The sequence below is a fragment of the Anolis sagrei genome, chromosome 2, assembly GCF_037176765.1.
Source record: "Anolis sagrei isolate rAnoSag1 chromosome 2, rAnoSag1.mat, whole genome shotgun sequence".
Lineage (NCBI taxonomy): Eukaryota > Metazoa > Chordata > Lepidosauria > Squamata > Dactyloidae > Anolis > Anolis sagrei.
This window is the reverse complement of record NC_090022.1, coordinates 177830390-177842803: the sequence shown is the minus strand read 5'-3', so window position 1 is coordinate 177842803 and position 12414 is coordinate 177830390. Positions and strand designations below refer to the sequence as shown.

General features: G+C 44.1%; 1 protein-coding gene across 2 annotated transcripts in view; it reads left to right on the top strand.

Annotated features, from left to right (window-relative positions):
* Positions 1-10704, top strand: part of BCAP31 (B cell receptor associated protein 31) — a 65772-nt gene extending 55068 nt beyond the window's left edge. For both annotated transcript variants that reach the window (XM_060763159.2, XM_060763158.2), the window contains exon 8: positions 10005-10704. In XM_060763159.2, coding sequence (XP_060619142.2) covers positions 10005-10043 — 39 coding nt within the window. In that variant the 3' untranslated portion in view covers positions 10044-10704. The remainder of the gene's footprint in view (positions 1-10004) is intronic.
* The last annotated feature ends 1710 nt before the right edge of the window (positions 10705-12414 follow it).

Below are 12414 nucleotides of genomic sequence, written 5' to 3'. Positions count from 1 at the left end.
GTTTCTTTTTCAACTTTTCTCTTGGTTTATTTCTAATAATGATTCTAACATATGTCTGTTGTGGAAGTCATGGAACAGCTCATGTCTGCAGCTTTGGAGCCCCCATATTTCTACTGTTCCCCACCAAAAACACCACTACAAAAGGAGAAATACCTTATTCTCATGGAATGGGAGTGCACAGAAATTCCAGTGTGCCCACAGACACTCTTTGATTCCTGGCTAAAGATATGAACTCTTACAAGACTTCTTGTGCCACTCTGAATCAGTTTATAAGACTGATGAGAATTAAATTGCAAGCCCAGCATGCGCACACACATACACCATGTTTCCCTCTCTCTAACACACACGTATGATTAAAAATAATCTGGCATCTGTTGCCAGGACAACCTAATCTCCATGCAGTGGTTGCGAAGAACATTACAGCGCACTTTGGCTGTGGTTTCCTCCTCTCCCTCTTGTCTTGGGTTCCAAGGAAGAGGCGGATAACTAGTTGGAGGCCTTCCCTGGGAACCTTCCTGGCAAACATCCCTCTACATTTGCAGCGGCACGTAAGCATGTCATAAGACTGCCTCACCTGGGAGCAGCCTGATAAAGGTGAAGGAGCAGTCAGGCCCAGCATGCTATGAGGAAGTGACTGAATAAGATAGGTTCAGGAGCAGGGCTTGGGCCCTTTCCTTTCACTGGTAGGCAAGAGGTGACACCCACAGAGATGTAAGAGATACTGAGGACTTTCAGACCTGACTAGTTTCCCCAAAGTTTAGAACTTTTTGGAGAGAGCTCCCAGTTCTTGTTTTCGGACCAAGGAAATGTTGTCAGAGTTGGGTGAATCACAAGAGCAGGGGCTTTTCTTTGTGTACACATCTCTCAGGTGCCCCTCCAGTTTCCCCCCTTGTCTTTCCAACTTAATTCTAGTACTACCACTTTCCATTCCTACCTGGTTCACCAAGGTACCAGCAAACTTATTATCTAAGCTCTTAGAGCAGAGTAGCATAGCACAAGGGCAGATGTCTTTATTGTGTCTGGTTGTGATCCCCAGGTTGTGCCAGTCAACTTTCGTATGATATTGTTTCTAGCACCCATTTTCATGTTCAGGCAGTGCTTCTTGTAGGTCAGAGCACGGTCCAGAGTGATTCCCAGGTATTTGGGTGTGCTGCAATGCTCCAGTGGGATTCCTTCCCAGGTGTTCCTCAGAGCTCGGGATGCTTGTCAGATCTTGAGATGAAAAGCACATGTCTGTGTTTTAGATGGGTTGGGGATCAGCTGGTTTTCCCTGTAATAGGCAGTAAGAGCACCTAGAGCTTCGGAGAGCTTCTGTTCCACCATCTCAAAGCTCCCTGCTTGAGCAGTAATGGCACGATCATCAGCATAGATGAAGCTCTCTGTCCTTTCTGGCAGTGGTTGGTCATTTGTGTAGATGTTGAACATGGCTGGAGCAAGCACGCTCCCCTGAGGCAGGCCGTTCTTCTGTTTCCGCCATCTACTTCTCTGGCCCTGAAACTCAACAAAATAGCTCCTGTTTTGTAGCAGGTTTCCTGTGAGGCGGGTGAGGTGGTAGTCCTTTGTAATATTATACATTTTTCTCAGGAGGAGGTGAGAGTTCAGTCACGGAACAAATTACACTCTTAACTCAAAGTATCACTGTATGTATAACTGCATCCTTCTGGGACTCAGGACAAACTTGAGAGAAGTGCCATTGACTTTCCTTTTAATTGCATGCACATACATATATATGGCTCTACAGATGGTGGAGTCTTGAGGTCTTCTGTACTCCAAAGATAGTGCTTACTAAATAAGTCCTCAACCTCCAGAACTGAGTTTGTGCACGAACTTTCTCACACACTGCCTCCTTAGCAGTATCTTTTATTTGGCTCTGATCAGAGTTGATTCTAATGCACTGTCTAGGAATATCCTCCTTCCAGTGCTTCTCCACCCCGCTCCCCTTATTGAGTTCTATCTTGGCTTTGCCATCTGCAGCCACCTGCTTAAATTTTTCTCCCCCCCCCCCTCCCAATGTCTCCCTTCCCCATGCTCTCTCCTCAGTTCAGTGCAGTACAGTCAGCGTGATCAGGCTGCCACACTCCAGTAATAGTTTTCCCTCCCTAGCTGCCTATAAATAGGATCTCTGTTTGGCTGCTGTAATGACTTTGCTGCCACCTCCGAGGAATGGCATCTCTTTCAGCCTGGCATCTGCAAGAGAAGCATCCTCTCCACTTGGGTGCCCTTGAGCATATTGCACCCAGACAGTAGTGTCTCCAGAGCAGGGCTAAAAAGCAAGTGGATTTCGATGTATTTTTGGTCTACAAACAAAATCAGTGGCAAGGAATACTGGGCATGGCCATGCAACAACTTCCAAAGGGTTGCAGAATCATTACCCCCATGTTAAGAAAAACAGCAAGAATTTTTTGTTTTTTGTTCTTTCCTGGGGGGGGGGGTACTTTGGCTCTGCTACACAACACAAAAATAATATTACTAGCAGTCCCCTGCCACGCATTGCTGTGACCCAGTCTGGTGATCTGGAAAATAAAGTAATGAGAAAGTGTTGGTTTCTAATATATGTAATGTCTTTCTGCTTGTGGGTAAACAGTATTTCTTGCTGTTTCTTTGCCAGTGTTGATGTGGAGATTGTCTGGTTTGCCTACTCTGGAACATGCCACATATCATTGTCCTTTTTTAGAGGTCCCTTTCAAATCTTTGATACTGCACCTGTCATATACATATATGTGTGTCTGTGAATGGCTGGATGGCCCTTTGTCAGGAGGGCTTTGATTATGTTCACTTGCCCTGGTGAAGGGAGTTGGACTGGATGGCCTTAAGGCAGCATTTCTCAACCTGGAAATTCAAGATCCCGGAGGGGAGTCATGGGGGGGGGGGGGGCAGAATGATCCAAAGACCACCAGAAAACACAGTATTTTCTGTTGGTCATGAGGGTTCTGTTGGGAAGTTTGCCCCAATTCTGTCATTGGTTGGGTTCAGAATGCTCCTTGATTGTAGGGGAACTATAAATCCCAGTAACTAAAACTCCCAAATGTCAAGGTCTGTTTCCCCCAAACTCCATCTGTGTTTATATTTGGGCATATTGAGTATTCGTGTCAAGTTTGATCCAGATTCATCATTGTTTGAGTCCACAGTGCTCTCTAGATCTAGGTGAACTACAACTCCCAAACTCAAGGTCAATGCCCACCAAACCCTTCTAGTGTTTTCTGTTGGTCAGGGGAGTCCTGTGTGCCAAGTTTGGTTCAATTCCATCGTTGGTGTTCAGAATGCTCTTTGCTTGTAGGTGAACAATAAATCTCAGCAACTACAACTCCCAAATGACAAAATCATAATTTCTTGAGTGATAGTCACTCCTTGTGTTGTGAGACGTTTTGTTGCCAAATTTGGTGTGATTTCGTTCATGGGTTCTTTTGTTTTTAAGGTACTCATTATGCACAGAGAATTTTTATATATATAGATAGTATGACTTGAGCATTGTACCTGGTCTGCAGTTATCCACATCTGAAAAGATATGTTCTCTCTAGCCATTTTCTATAACTTTCTTCTTCTGCTGGAAGATGACCATAGAGTATGATACAGACAAATGTGACAAATGAAAGACTTCAACATGCTAGAGAGTTATTCTCTTTAGGAATTTTCTAAGCCTGCTAATGCGATTCTATGGTATTCTTGTTTTGGAAGTCATTCATTTCAATGAGATTTGCTGTTATCTCTGTTTTCATGTTTCAGGAAGATATCCCCTTTGGATATGGGTGCCATACTGTACTTAAACCTTTATGGTGACACCCTGCAGGAATCCTGGGGTTTGTGACTGAGGATGGGATTTGTAGTTTTAATCAGGAGGCGCCACAAGCCCCAGGAGTCCATAGGTAGCATGGCTAACTGAATCATATTACTATAATTGAGTAGTGTGAAAGCGTTCCAAGGTTGTGTGTATGGAGAGGTGGAGTGTTGAGTTAGAACTTGCATTAGTTCCACTCAATGAGTCTATTCTCTACATTGCACAGAATCTTCCATCCTCTGTAGTCAGTTGTTTCAGTTTTCTGAAGTGGCTTAAAGAGCTGGGCTGAGAGGAGACATGATGGCCATGCATAAATATGAGAGGGGAAGTCATAGGGAGGAGGGAGCAAGCTTGTTTTCTGCTGTTTTGGAGACTAGGATGCGGAACAATGCCTTCAAACTACAACAAAGGAGATTCCATCTGAACATTAGGAAGAACTTCCTGACTGTGAGAGCTGTTCAGCAGTGGAACTCTCTGCCCTGGAGTGTGGTGGAGGCTCCTTCTTTGGAGGTTTTTAAGCAGAGGTGGGATGGCCATCTGTCAGGGGTGCTTTGAATGCAATTTTCCTGCTTCTTGGCAGAATGGGGTTGGAGTGGATGGCCCAAGAGGTCTTTTCCAACTCTATGATTCTGTGATTCTCCAATGCGTTTTCATGTTCGTAGGGGGTGTGGAGAACAGTAGGTGATGTGGAGAACAGTGATGAATATAGCTTCCCTAAAGCTTAGAAGGGATACTAGCCATTCTGCGAATTATGGCAGTTGTAATCCAACGGATCTGAGGAGCAGCACTCCACACAGTATGGGTTGGCACACCTTTTCCCAACAGATAAGGTTTCCTGCTGAGTAACTATCACATCAGGAGACGCTTACTTTTTGGGAGGAGAGCAATGTCCAATCTCGATAAAATAGTGAAGAGTAGAGACATCACACTGGCAACGAAGATCCACATAGTTAAAGCAATAGTATTCCCCATAGTCACCTACGGATGTGAGAGCTGGACCATAGGGAAGGCTGAGCGAAGGAAGATAGGTGCTTTTGAACTGTGGTGTTGGAGGAAAGTGCTGAGAGTGCCTTGGACAGCGAGAAGATCCAACTAGTCCATACTTCAGGAAATAAAGCCCAACTGCTCATTGGAGGGAAGGATAGTAGAGGCAAAGATGGAAGTACTTTGGTCACATCATGAGAAGAAAGGAAAGCTTAGAGAAGACTATGATGCTGGGGAAAATGGAAGGAAAAAGGAAGAGGGGCTGACCAAGGGCAAGATGGAGGGATGGTTTCCTTGAAGTGACTGGATTGACCTTGAAAGTGCTGGGGGTGGTGACAGCCGACAGGGAGCTCTGACATGGGCTGGTCCATGAAGTCACGAAGAGCCGGAAACGACTGAACGAATGAACAACAACTATGATATGGTTCAGGGAGGAGGGAGCAAGCTTATTTTCTGCTTCCCTGGAGACTAGGATGGAGAACAATGGATTCAAATTACAAGAAAGGAAATTCCATCTGAACATGAGAAAGAACTTCCTGACTGTGAGAACCGTTCAGCAGTGGAACTCTCTGCCCCGGAGTGTGGTGGAGGCTCCCTCATTGGAAGCTTTTAAACAGAGGCTGGATGGCCATCTGTCAGGTGTGTTTTGAATGCAATATTCCTGCTTCTTGGCAGGGGGTTGGACTGGATGGCCCATGAGGTCTCTTCCAACTCTATGATTCTATGTTTATGTTTTCTCATTGTGTGGCTTTTAAAAAAGCACCTAATAAATGGAGTTCTAAGAGGTTGCTTCTGCTTTCTCATAGTTTACTTCTCGAAAAAAAGTAAAGTGATAGGCGGTAGGAAAAGAGGAAGATGATACTAGGACTGAATGAAGGAAGTCGTGGCTTGACTGTTAATGGGTTGCAGTCCTGCAGAAAAAGAATGAAAGCGGGACACAAAGAAAGAGACAATCCAAGTTATGGACCGTCAGCAGAATTTCCCACCCCACATATTCCAAGGAAAGGAAGTCAGGACCATTCTGAGCAGCCAACCAGGCTTTCTAAAGGCAGATTGTCACCATGGTTGTCTCAGTCAGCTCCTTCCTGCGGTCTTCCAGTTGTGTAGTAAAAATCCCCCAGTGCAGCTAGGTGGTTTCCTGCCTCTTGAGGTTTGTAAATGAATCTTTCGTCTAGGATCACTAGTAAAAGAATTGAAGGAGAAGCAAAATTCAGCTGCTGCTGTTGCTCTTATGGAACGGCAGCTGGGCAGAATATGTTCCAACAAAACCAGCTTGACACTTAATCATGGGATAAGATTTTCTCTAGCATGGCTGGTCAGCTAGTATGAGAATGTTTTCACTCCAAAAACAGTTTCTTATTCTTTTCCAGTGGACTTGTGAAAGCAATTCTGTCTTCCCCTTTAGGGTTTAGTACCGTTGGGCTGCTCTAATTCATGTAAAAACCCACACACCTTAATATAACTTAATCTATACAAATAAAAAATGCAATGTTCGTTTGTGGGATTAACATAAGTAAAAAACCACTGGATGAATTGCTGCCAAATTTGGCCACAAGATACCTACTAACCCAAGAAGTGACCATCACTCAAAAAATTGATTTTGTCATTTGGGAGTTGTAGTTGCTGGGATTTATAGTTAGCCTACAAAGAGCATTCTGAACTCCACCAATGATGGAATTGAACCAAATGTTGCACACAGGACTCCCATGATCAACAGAAAACAAAAGAAGGGATTGGTGGGCATTGACCTTGAGTTTGGGAGTTGTAGATCACCTACATCCAGAGGATTCAAACAATAATGGATCTGGACCAAACTTGGCATGAATGTTCCATATGCACAAATATGAACTCAGGTGGAATTTGGGGTAAATAGACCGTGATATTGGAGAATTGTAGTTACTGGGATTTATAGTTCGCCTACAATCAAAGAGCATTTTGAACCCCACCAATGACAGAATTGGGTCAAACTTCCCACACAGAACCCTCATGACCAACAGAAAATACTTAAGGCCATCAAGTCCAACTCCCTTCACCAGGGCAAGAAAATGTAATCAAAGCCCTCCTGACAAAGAGCCATCCAGCCACAGATATAGATAGATAGATAGATAGATAGATAGGATTCATACACACACAGATATAGTATCCTAGATTTGAAAAGGACCCCTAAAGAAGGACAATTCTATGTTGCATGCTCCAGAGTGGGCAAACCAGACAATCTCCACATCAATACTGACAAACAGCAAGAAATACTGTTTACCCACAAGCATAAAGAAATTACATATATTAGAAGCCAACACTTTCTCATTACTTTATTTTCCAGATCACCAGACTGGGCCACAGCAACGCGTGGCAGGGGAGAGCTAGTAGTAGTAGTAGTAATAATAATAATAATAATAATCCTTATTTATATCCCGCTACCAATCCCCCCAACGGGTCTTCAGGAAGCAACATTGTATTCTCCTAACAGAACAGTACCTTGATCTGTGTTCCCACATAACTGTGGCATGCAGCAATGCAGTAAACATTTGCTAATGTTTGAGCATGCTTAACTATTGGTGGTTTGAGGAAATACGCCAGAATACTGCTTTCACAAGGCCAGGGTTGTTCTGATCACCCTGCGGCATGTATGACACAGACAAATGTGACAAATTTGAATGACGTGCCTAAGAATGAACAGCTCATAACCTTGCAGAATACAAAGGACAATGGTTTGAATTGAGATGTTACGTCATCGGCCGGCAGGGAGTCAGGCTGTTCTATGCATTTGAGCCTGCAGAGTCTTGTGACTGGCCTATTGTTGGCCTGAAGTGATAGTGGGCTTGTCTTTTGTTTTCAGCTGCAGAGAATATCTTAGTGGCAGCTCTTTCCTGCTATTTGTGTAACTTTGTGGGCCTCTTAAGCAGGTCTGTTCCTAGGCTTTGATGCTGAAGGAGTGCACCAGAAGCACAGAATGTGGCAATAGATGTGAAATCCAGCTTTTTGGGAACCTCAGTTTGCTCTCTGATCTCCCCAGGTTTCTAATCCCTAATGACTATGTACAGTAGGGGTCCTCAAACTTTTTAAACAGAGGACCAGATCACAGTCCCTCAAACTGTTGGAGTGCCGGATTATAATTTGAAAAAAAATATGAATTCCTATGCAGACTGCACATATTTTATTTGTAGTCCAAAAACACTTAAAAACAATACAATTATTAAAATGAAGAACAATGTTAACAAATATAAACTTAGTATTTCAGTGGGAAGTGTGGGCCTGCTTTTGGCTGATGAGATAAGATTGTTGTTGTTGTTGTTGTTGTTGTTGTTGTGTGCTTTCAAATTGTTTCAGACTTATGTTGACCCTGAATGAGGGCCGGGAAATGATCTTGGAGGGCTGTATCTGGCCCCCAGGCCTTAGTTTGAGGACTCCTGGTGTACAGGGTTGAATGTTTGTGGGTACAGCACCTCTTACTATCTCAGAAACCAATGAGCAACATTCCCTGTGGCTTTAAGTTAGGGCTACTTCCCTATATAACAACTTAGACCCCTCTAGTGAAAGTTTGTAGAGCCAAGTAGGCAAGCCTGTAAAATCTCTGCTGGTTGCAAAATGCAGCTTTGGTTATACAGATATAGTTATCCCTCACTATGGAGGATAGTTTGCCTTCCATATCCACAGATTCTGTATCCACTTTATCCACTGATTCAACCATTTTACACCCTGAAAATATTTTTTTAAATCCAAATAGGAAACCTTTTTTGCCATTTAAGAGAGACAATTTTATTATGCCGTTGTATGTCATATGACTTGAGCATCCATGGATTTTAGTATCAACAAGGAGTTCTGGGTTGGGTGTGATCCTGGACTCATCACTAAGCCTGGAACCTCAGGTCTCGGCGGTGACCAGGGGAGCATTCACACAGTTAAAGCTTGTGCGCAAGCCGTGCCCGTACCTTGGGAAGTCTGACTTGGCCACGGTAGTCCATGCTCTTGTTACATCCCTTATAGACTACTGCAACACTCTCTACGTGGGGTTGCCTTTGAACACATCTCCCCTTATGAACTTTCGAGGACCTTAAGATGATAGAATCATAGAATCAAAGAGTTGGAAGAGACCTCATGGGCCATCCAGTCCAACCCCCTGCCAAGAAGCAGGAATATTGCATTCAAATCACCCCTGACAGATGGCCATCCAGACTCTGTTTAAAAGCTTCCAAAGAAGGAGCCTCCACCACACTCCGGGGCAGAGAGTTCCACTGCTGAACGGCTCTCACAGTCAGGAAGTTCTTCCTCATGTTCAGATGGAATCTCTTCTCTTGTAGTTTGAAGCCATTGTTCCGCGTCCTAGTCTCCAGGGAAGCAGAAAACAAGCTTGCTCCCTCCTCCCTGTGGCTTGCTCTCACATATTTATAGATCGTCTCGAGAGGCCCTGCTCTCGGTCCCGCCATCATCACAAGCACGGCTGGCGGGGACAAGAGACAGGGCCTTCTCAGTGGTGGCCTCTCAGCTATGGAACGCCCTTCCCAGGCCCGTAGCCAGGATTTCGTTTCGGGAGGGGGGCTAAAAAATTTTCAGGGGGGGTTTCGGGGGGGGGGCTGAGTTTCAGGGGGGGCTGAGTCTGAGTGAAAGAGGGTCTAGCCTAGCAAACCTTTTGTATCATTACCCCAATACCCCCATGCATATGGGATATATTGAGAATGGTGATCAAATCATGATATTAATAAACATAACAGTTTAAATAATGCACCAGTAAGGCCTTTTCGCGAACCACCATGAGAATTTCGGGGGGGGGGCTGAAGCCCCCCAAGCCCCCCCCCCCCCCCCCCCCCCCCCCCAGCTACATGCCTGGCCCTTCCTATGGAGATTAGATCAGCTTCTTTGCTTTTAGCATTTTGGAAAAAACTCAAGACATGGCTATTTGAGCAGGCATTTGTGAATACTGAGTAACGGACATAAGAACGGAACTACAAGATGGATTGGACATTGTTTTAATGAGTATTTATTGAATTATGTTTTATTACAGCTGTTATGATTTTATTGATGTTAAGATATATATATTGTAACTGTGTTTTTGTTGGTATTGAATTTTGCCTTGTAAATCGCCTCAAGTCGCCGGAAGGCTGAGAGGGGCGGTATACAAGTACTGTAAATGAAATAAATAAATAAGCAAAACCCGAGTGGATATCCATAACTCTGTTCCAAAGCTTGCCAAACAAGGCAATTCCACTCTACTCCTAACACTTTCTTCTGTTCTTTGTTTTTCTCTCAGAAATCTTACGACGGCCCAAAGGATAAGAAGGAAGAGTGATCCCCAGACCAACAAACTCCACCCTACCTGCTGGTTGCTGTACATTCATCTTTTTCTTCTTTTTTTTCTTTTTGGTGAGAGGTGGAATCTTATTGAGCCCCCTCCCCCACATCCTGGGTATGGATTGGGTTGGCATGCCCATTCTAGCATTATTCTCTTCCGCACACCCTAATCCCTCACACAACATCCTTGATGCTACAGCTTTTGAATGGACTGCTAACCCTCTCTATGCCCACTGTTTAAAATTTTCCGGAGCAGAGACTGATGATCAGTTTACCCAAAATGCTAAAGCTGCCTGATTTAGCATCCCAAGGGATTTTATCCCAAAAGGGTAGGAGAAGCCTTTCTTATTGGGGAAGCAGGGGACACTGGATTTCTAGTGTCAAAAGCACGTGGTGATGGTCCACTGGCTACTTTGGCATGCCCTCTTCATGCTGCTGCCCCTCGCCTTTCAGCTGTGTCCGAGTTCCCAGAGTCTTTGAGTGTGATATCCCAGGACTAGAGGGAACATGAGTATCTGTGTGCTTATGTGCTCTTGTAGATATTGACTGGGTCTTAGAGGGGGGAAAGATCTTTGTCCACACCCCTCTTGATTTTTTATATGTGTGTACTACAGACAAAGTGACTGTATAAAGCTTCACATTAAATCTCTGGCACAGTGTTTGTGGCGTGGTCTCTGCGAGAAATTAGCACAAAGGGGGAACCATGCAGAGTTCAAGAGAAGGCCTGTATCATCCATGTTGTGGCCCGCTTGCTTTCCACTGGGAGGACCTATATCTTCATCTTTTGCATGCCATCCAAAATGGCAGCTATTGCTCTGTATAAAGGATTATATGTAATATCACACTACTGGACAATAGTATGGTAGCGAAATGGTGTTAGATGTGTGTAATGGTAGAGTGAACACTGTTTGTCTTTCAGTCTTCTTTTGGTTTAATGCTGCCACCAACCCAAGATGTCTTAGGATTTTTAAAACTAGCGGAAGTCATTTCAGAACCATTGGCAATCATCTTTGAGAGTTCTTGGAGAACGGGAGAAGTTCCAGCAGAGTGGAGGAGAGCCAATGTGGTCCCAATCTTTAAGAAGGGAAAAATGGATGACCCAAACAATTACTGTCCGGTCAGCCTCACATCGATACCAGGCAAGATCCTGGAAAAGATAATTAAGGAAGTGGTCTGCAAACACTTAGAAACAAATGCGGTCATCGCTAATAGTCAACATGGATTTATCAAAAACAAGTCATGCCAGACTAATCTGATCCCTTTTTTCGATAGAGTTACAAGCTGGATAGATGCGGGGAATGCCGTGGATGTAGCGTATCTGGATTTCAGTAAGGCCTTCAACAAGGTCCCCCATGACCTTCTGGCAAACAAAGTAGTCCAATGTGGGCTAGGCAAAACTACGGTGAGGTGGATCAGTAATTGGTTAAATGGACGAACCCAGAGGGTGCTCACCAATGCTTCCTCTTCATCCTGGAAAGAAGTGACCAGTGGAGTGCCGCAGGGTTCCGTCCTGGGCCCGGTCCTGTACAACATCTTTATTAATGACTTAGATGAAGGGCTAGAAGGCATGATCATCAAGTTTTCAGACGACACCAAATTGGGAGGGATACCCAGTACTCCAGAGGACAGGAGCAGAATTCAAAATGATCTTGAAAGATTAGAGAGATGGACCAAAACTAACAAAATGAAGTTCAACAGTGACAAATGCAAGATACTCCACTTTGGCAGGAAAAACGAAATGCAAAGATACAAAATGGGGGACGCCTCACTCGAGAGCAGTACGTGTGAAAAAGATCTTGGAGTCCTCGTGTACAACAAGTTAAACATGAGCCAACAATGTGATGTGGCGGCAAAAAAAGCCAATGGGATCTTGGCCTGCATCAATAGGAGCATAGTGTCTAGATCTAGGGAAGTAATGCTACCCCTCTATTCTGCTTTGGTTAGACCAGCAGAGAGGCTATAATTATCACAAAGGATTACTGATAGATTGAGGAACGATTGAGACCTTTTTGAAAGTTAAATAGGAAAAGATTTATTTATAAAAACAAACAACTCACTTCTTCTGAGTGGCACAAAACGCTTGACTTGTTACAAAAGTGTAATAGCTTGCTGGTTGCTTGAAAAAGTTTCTTCACTTAGTTACATACAGAGTTAATCAAACAGATATAGCTGCTGGTTACAAAAATCCCTTACTCTACTTCAGAGAACTAGTAATGAGTCACTGACTAACCTAACCTAGGTAGTCCCCTGAGTTATCAGCTAACTCTTCTCTGAGTTCTTACTGCTAACTAACTCAGTCTAGAGAGCTAATCCCTTGTGCTATCTCCCACAAGAAATCAGGTAGCTGTCAGACCTTTCCTGTCAGCCCT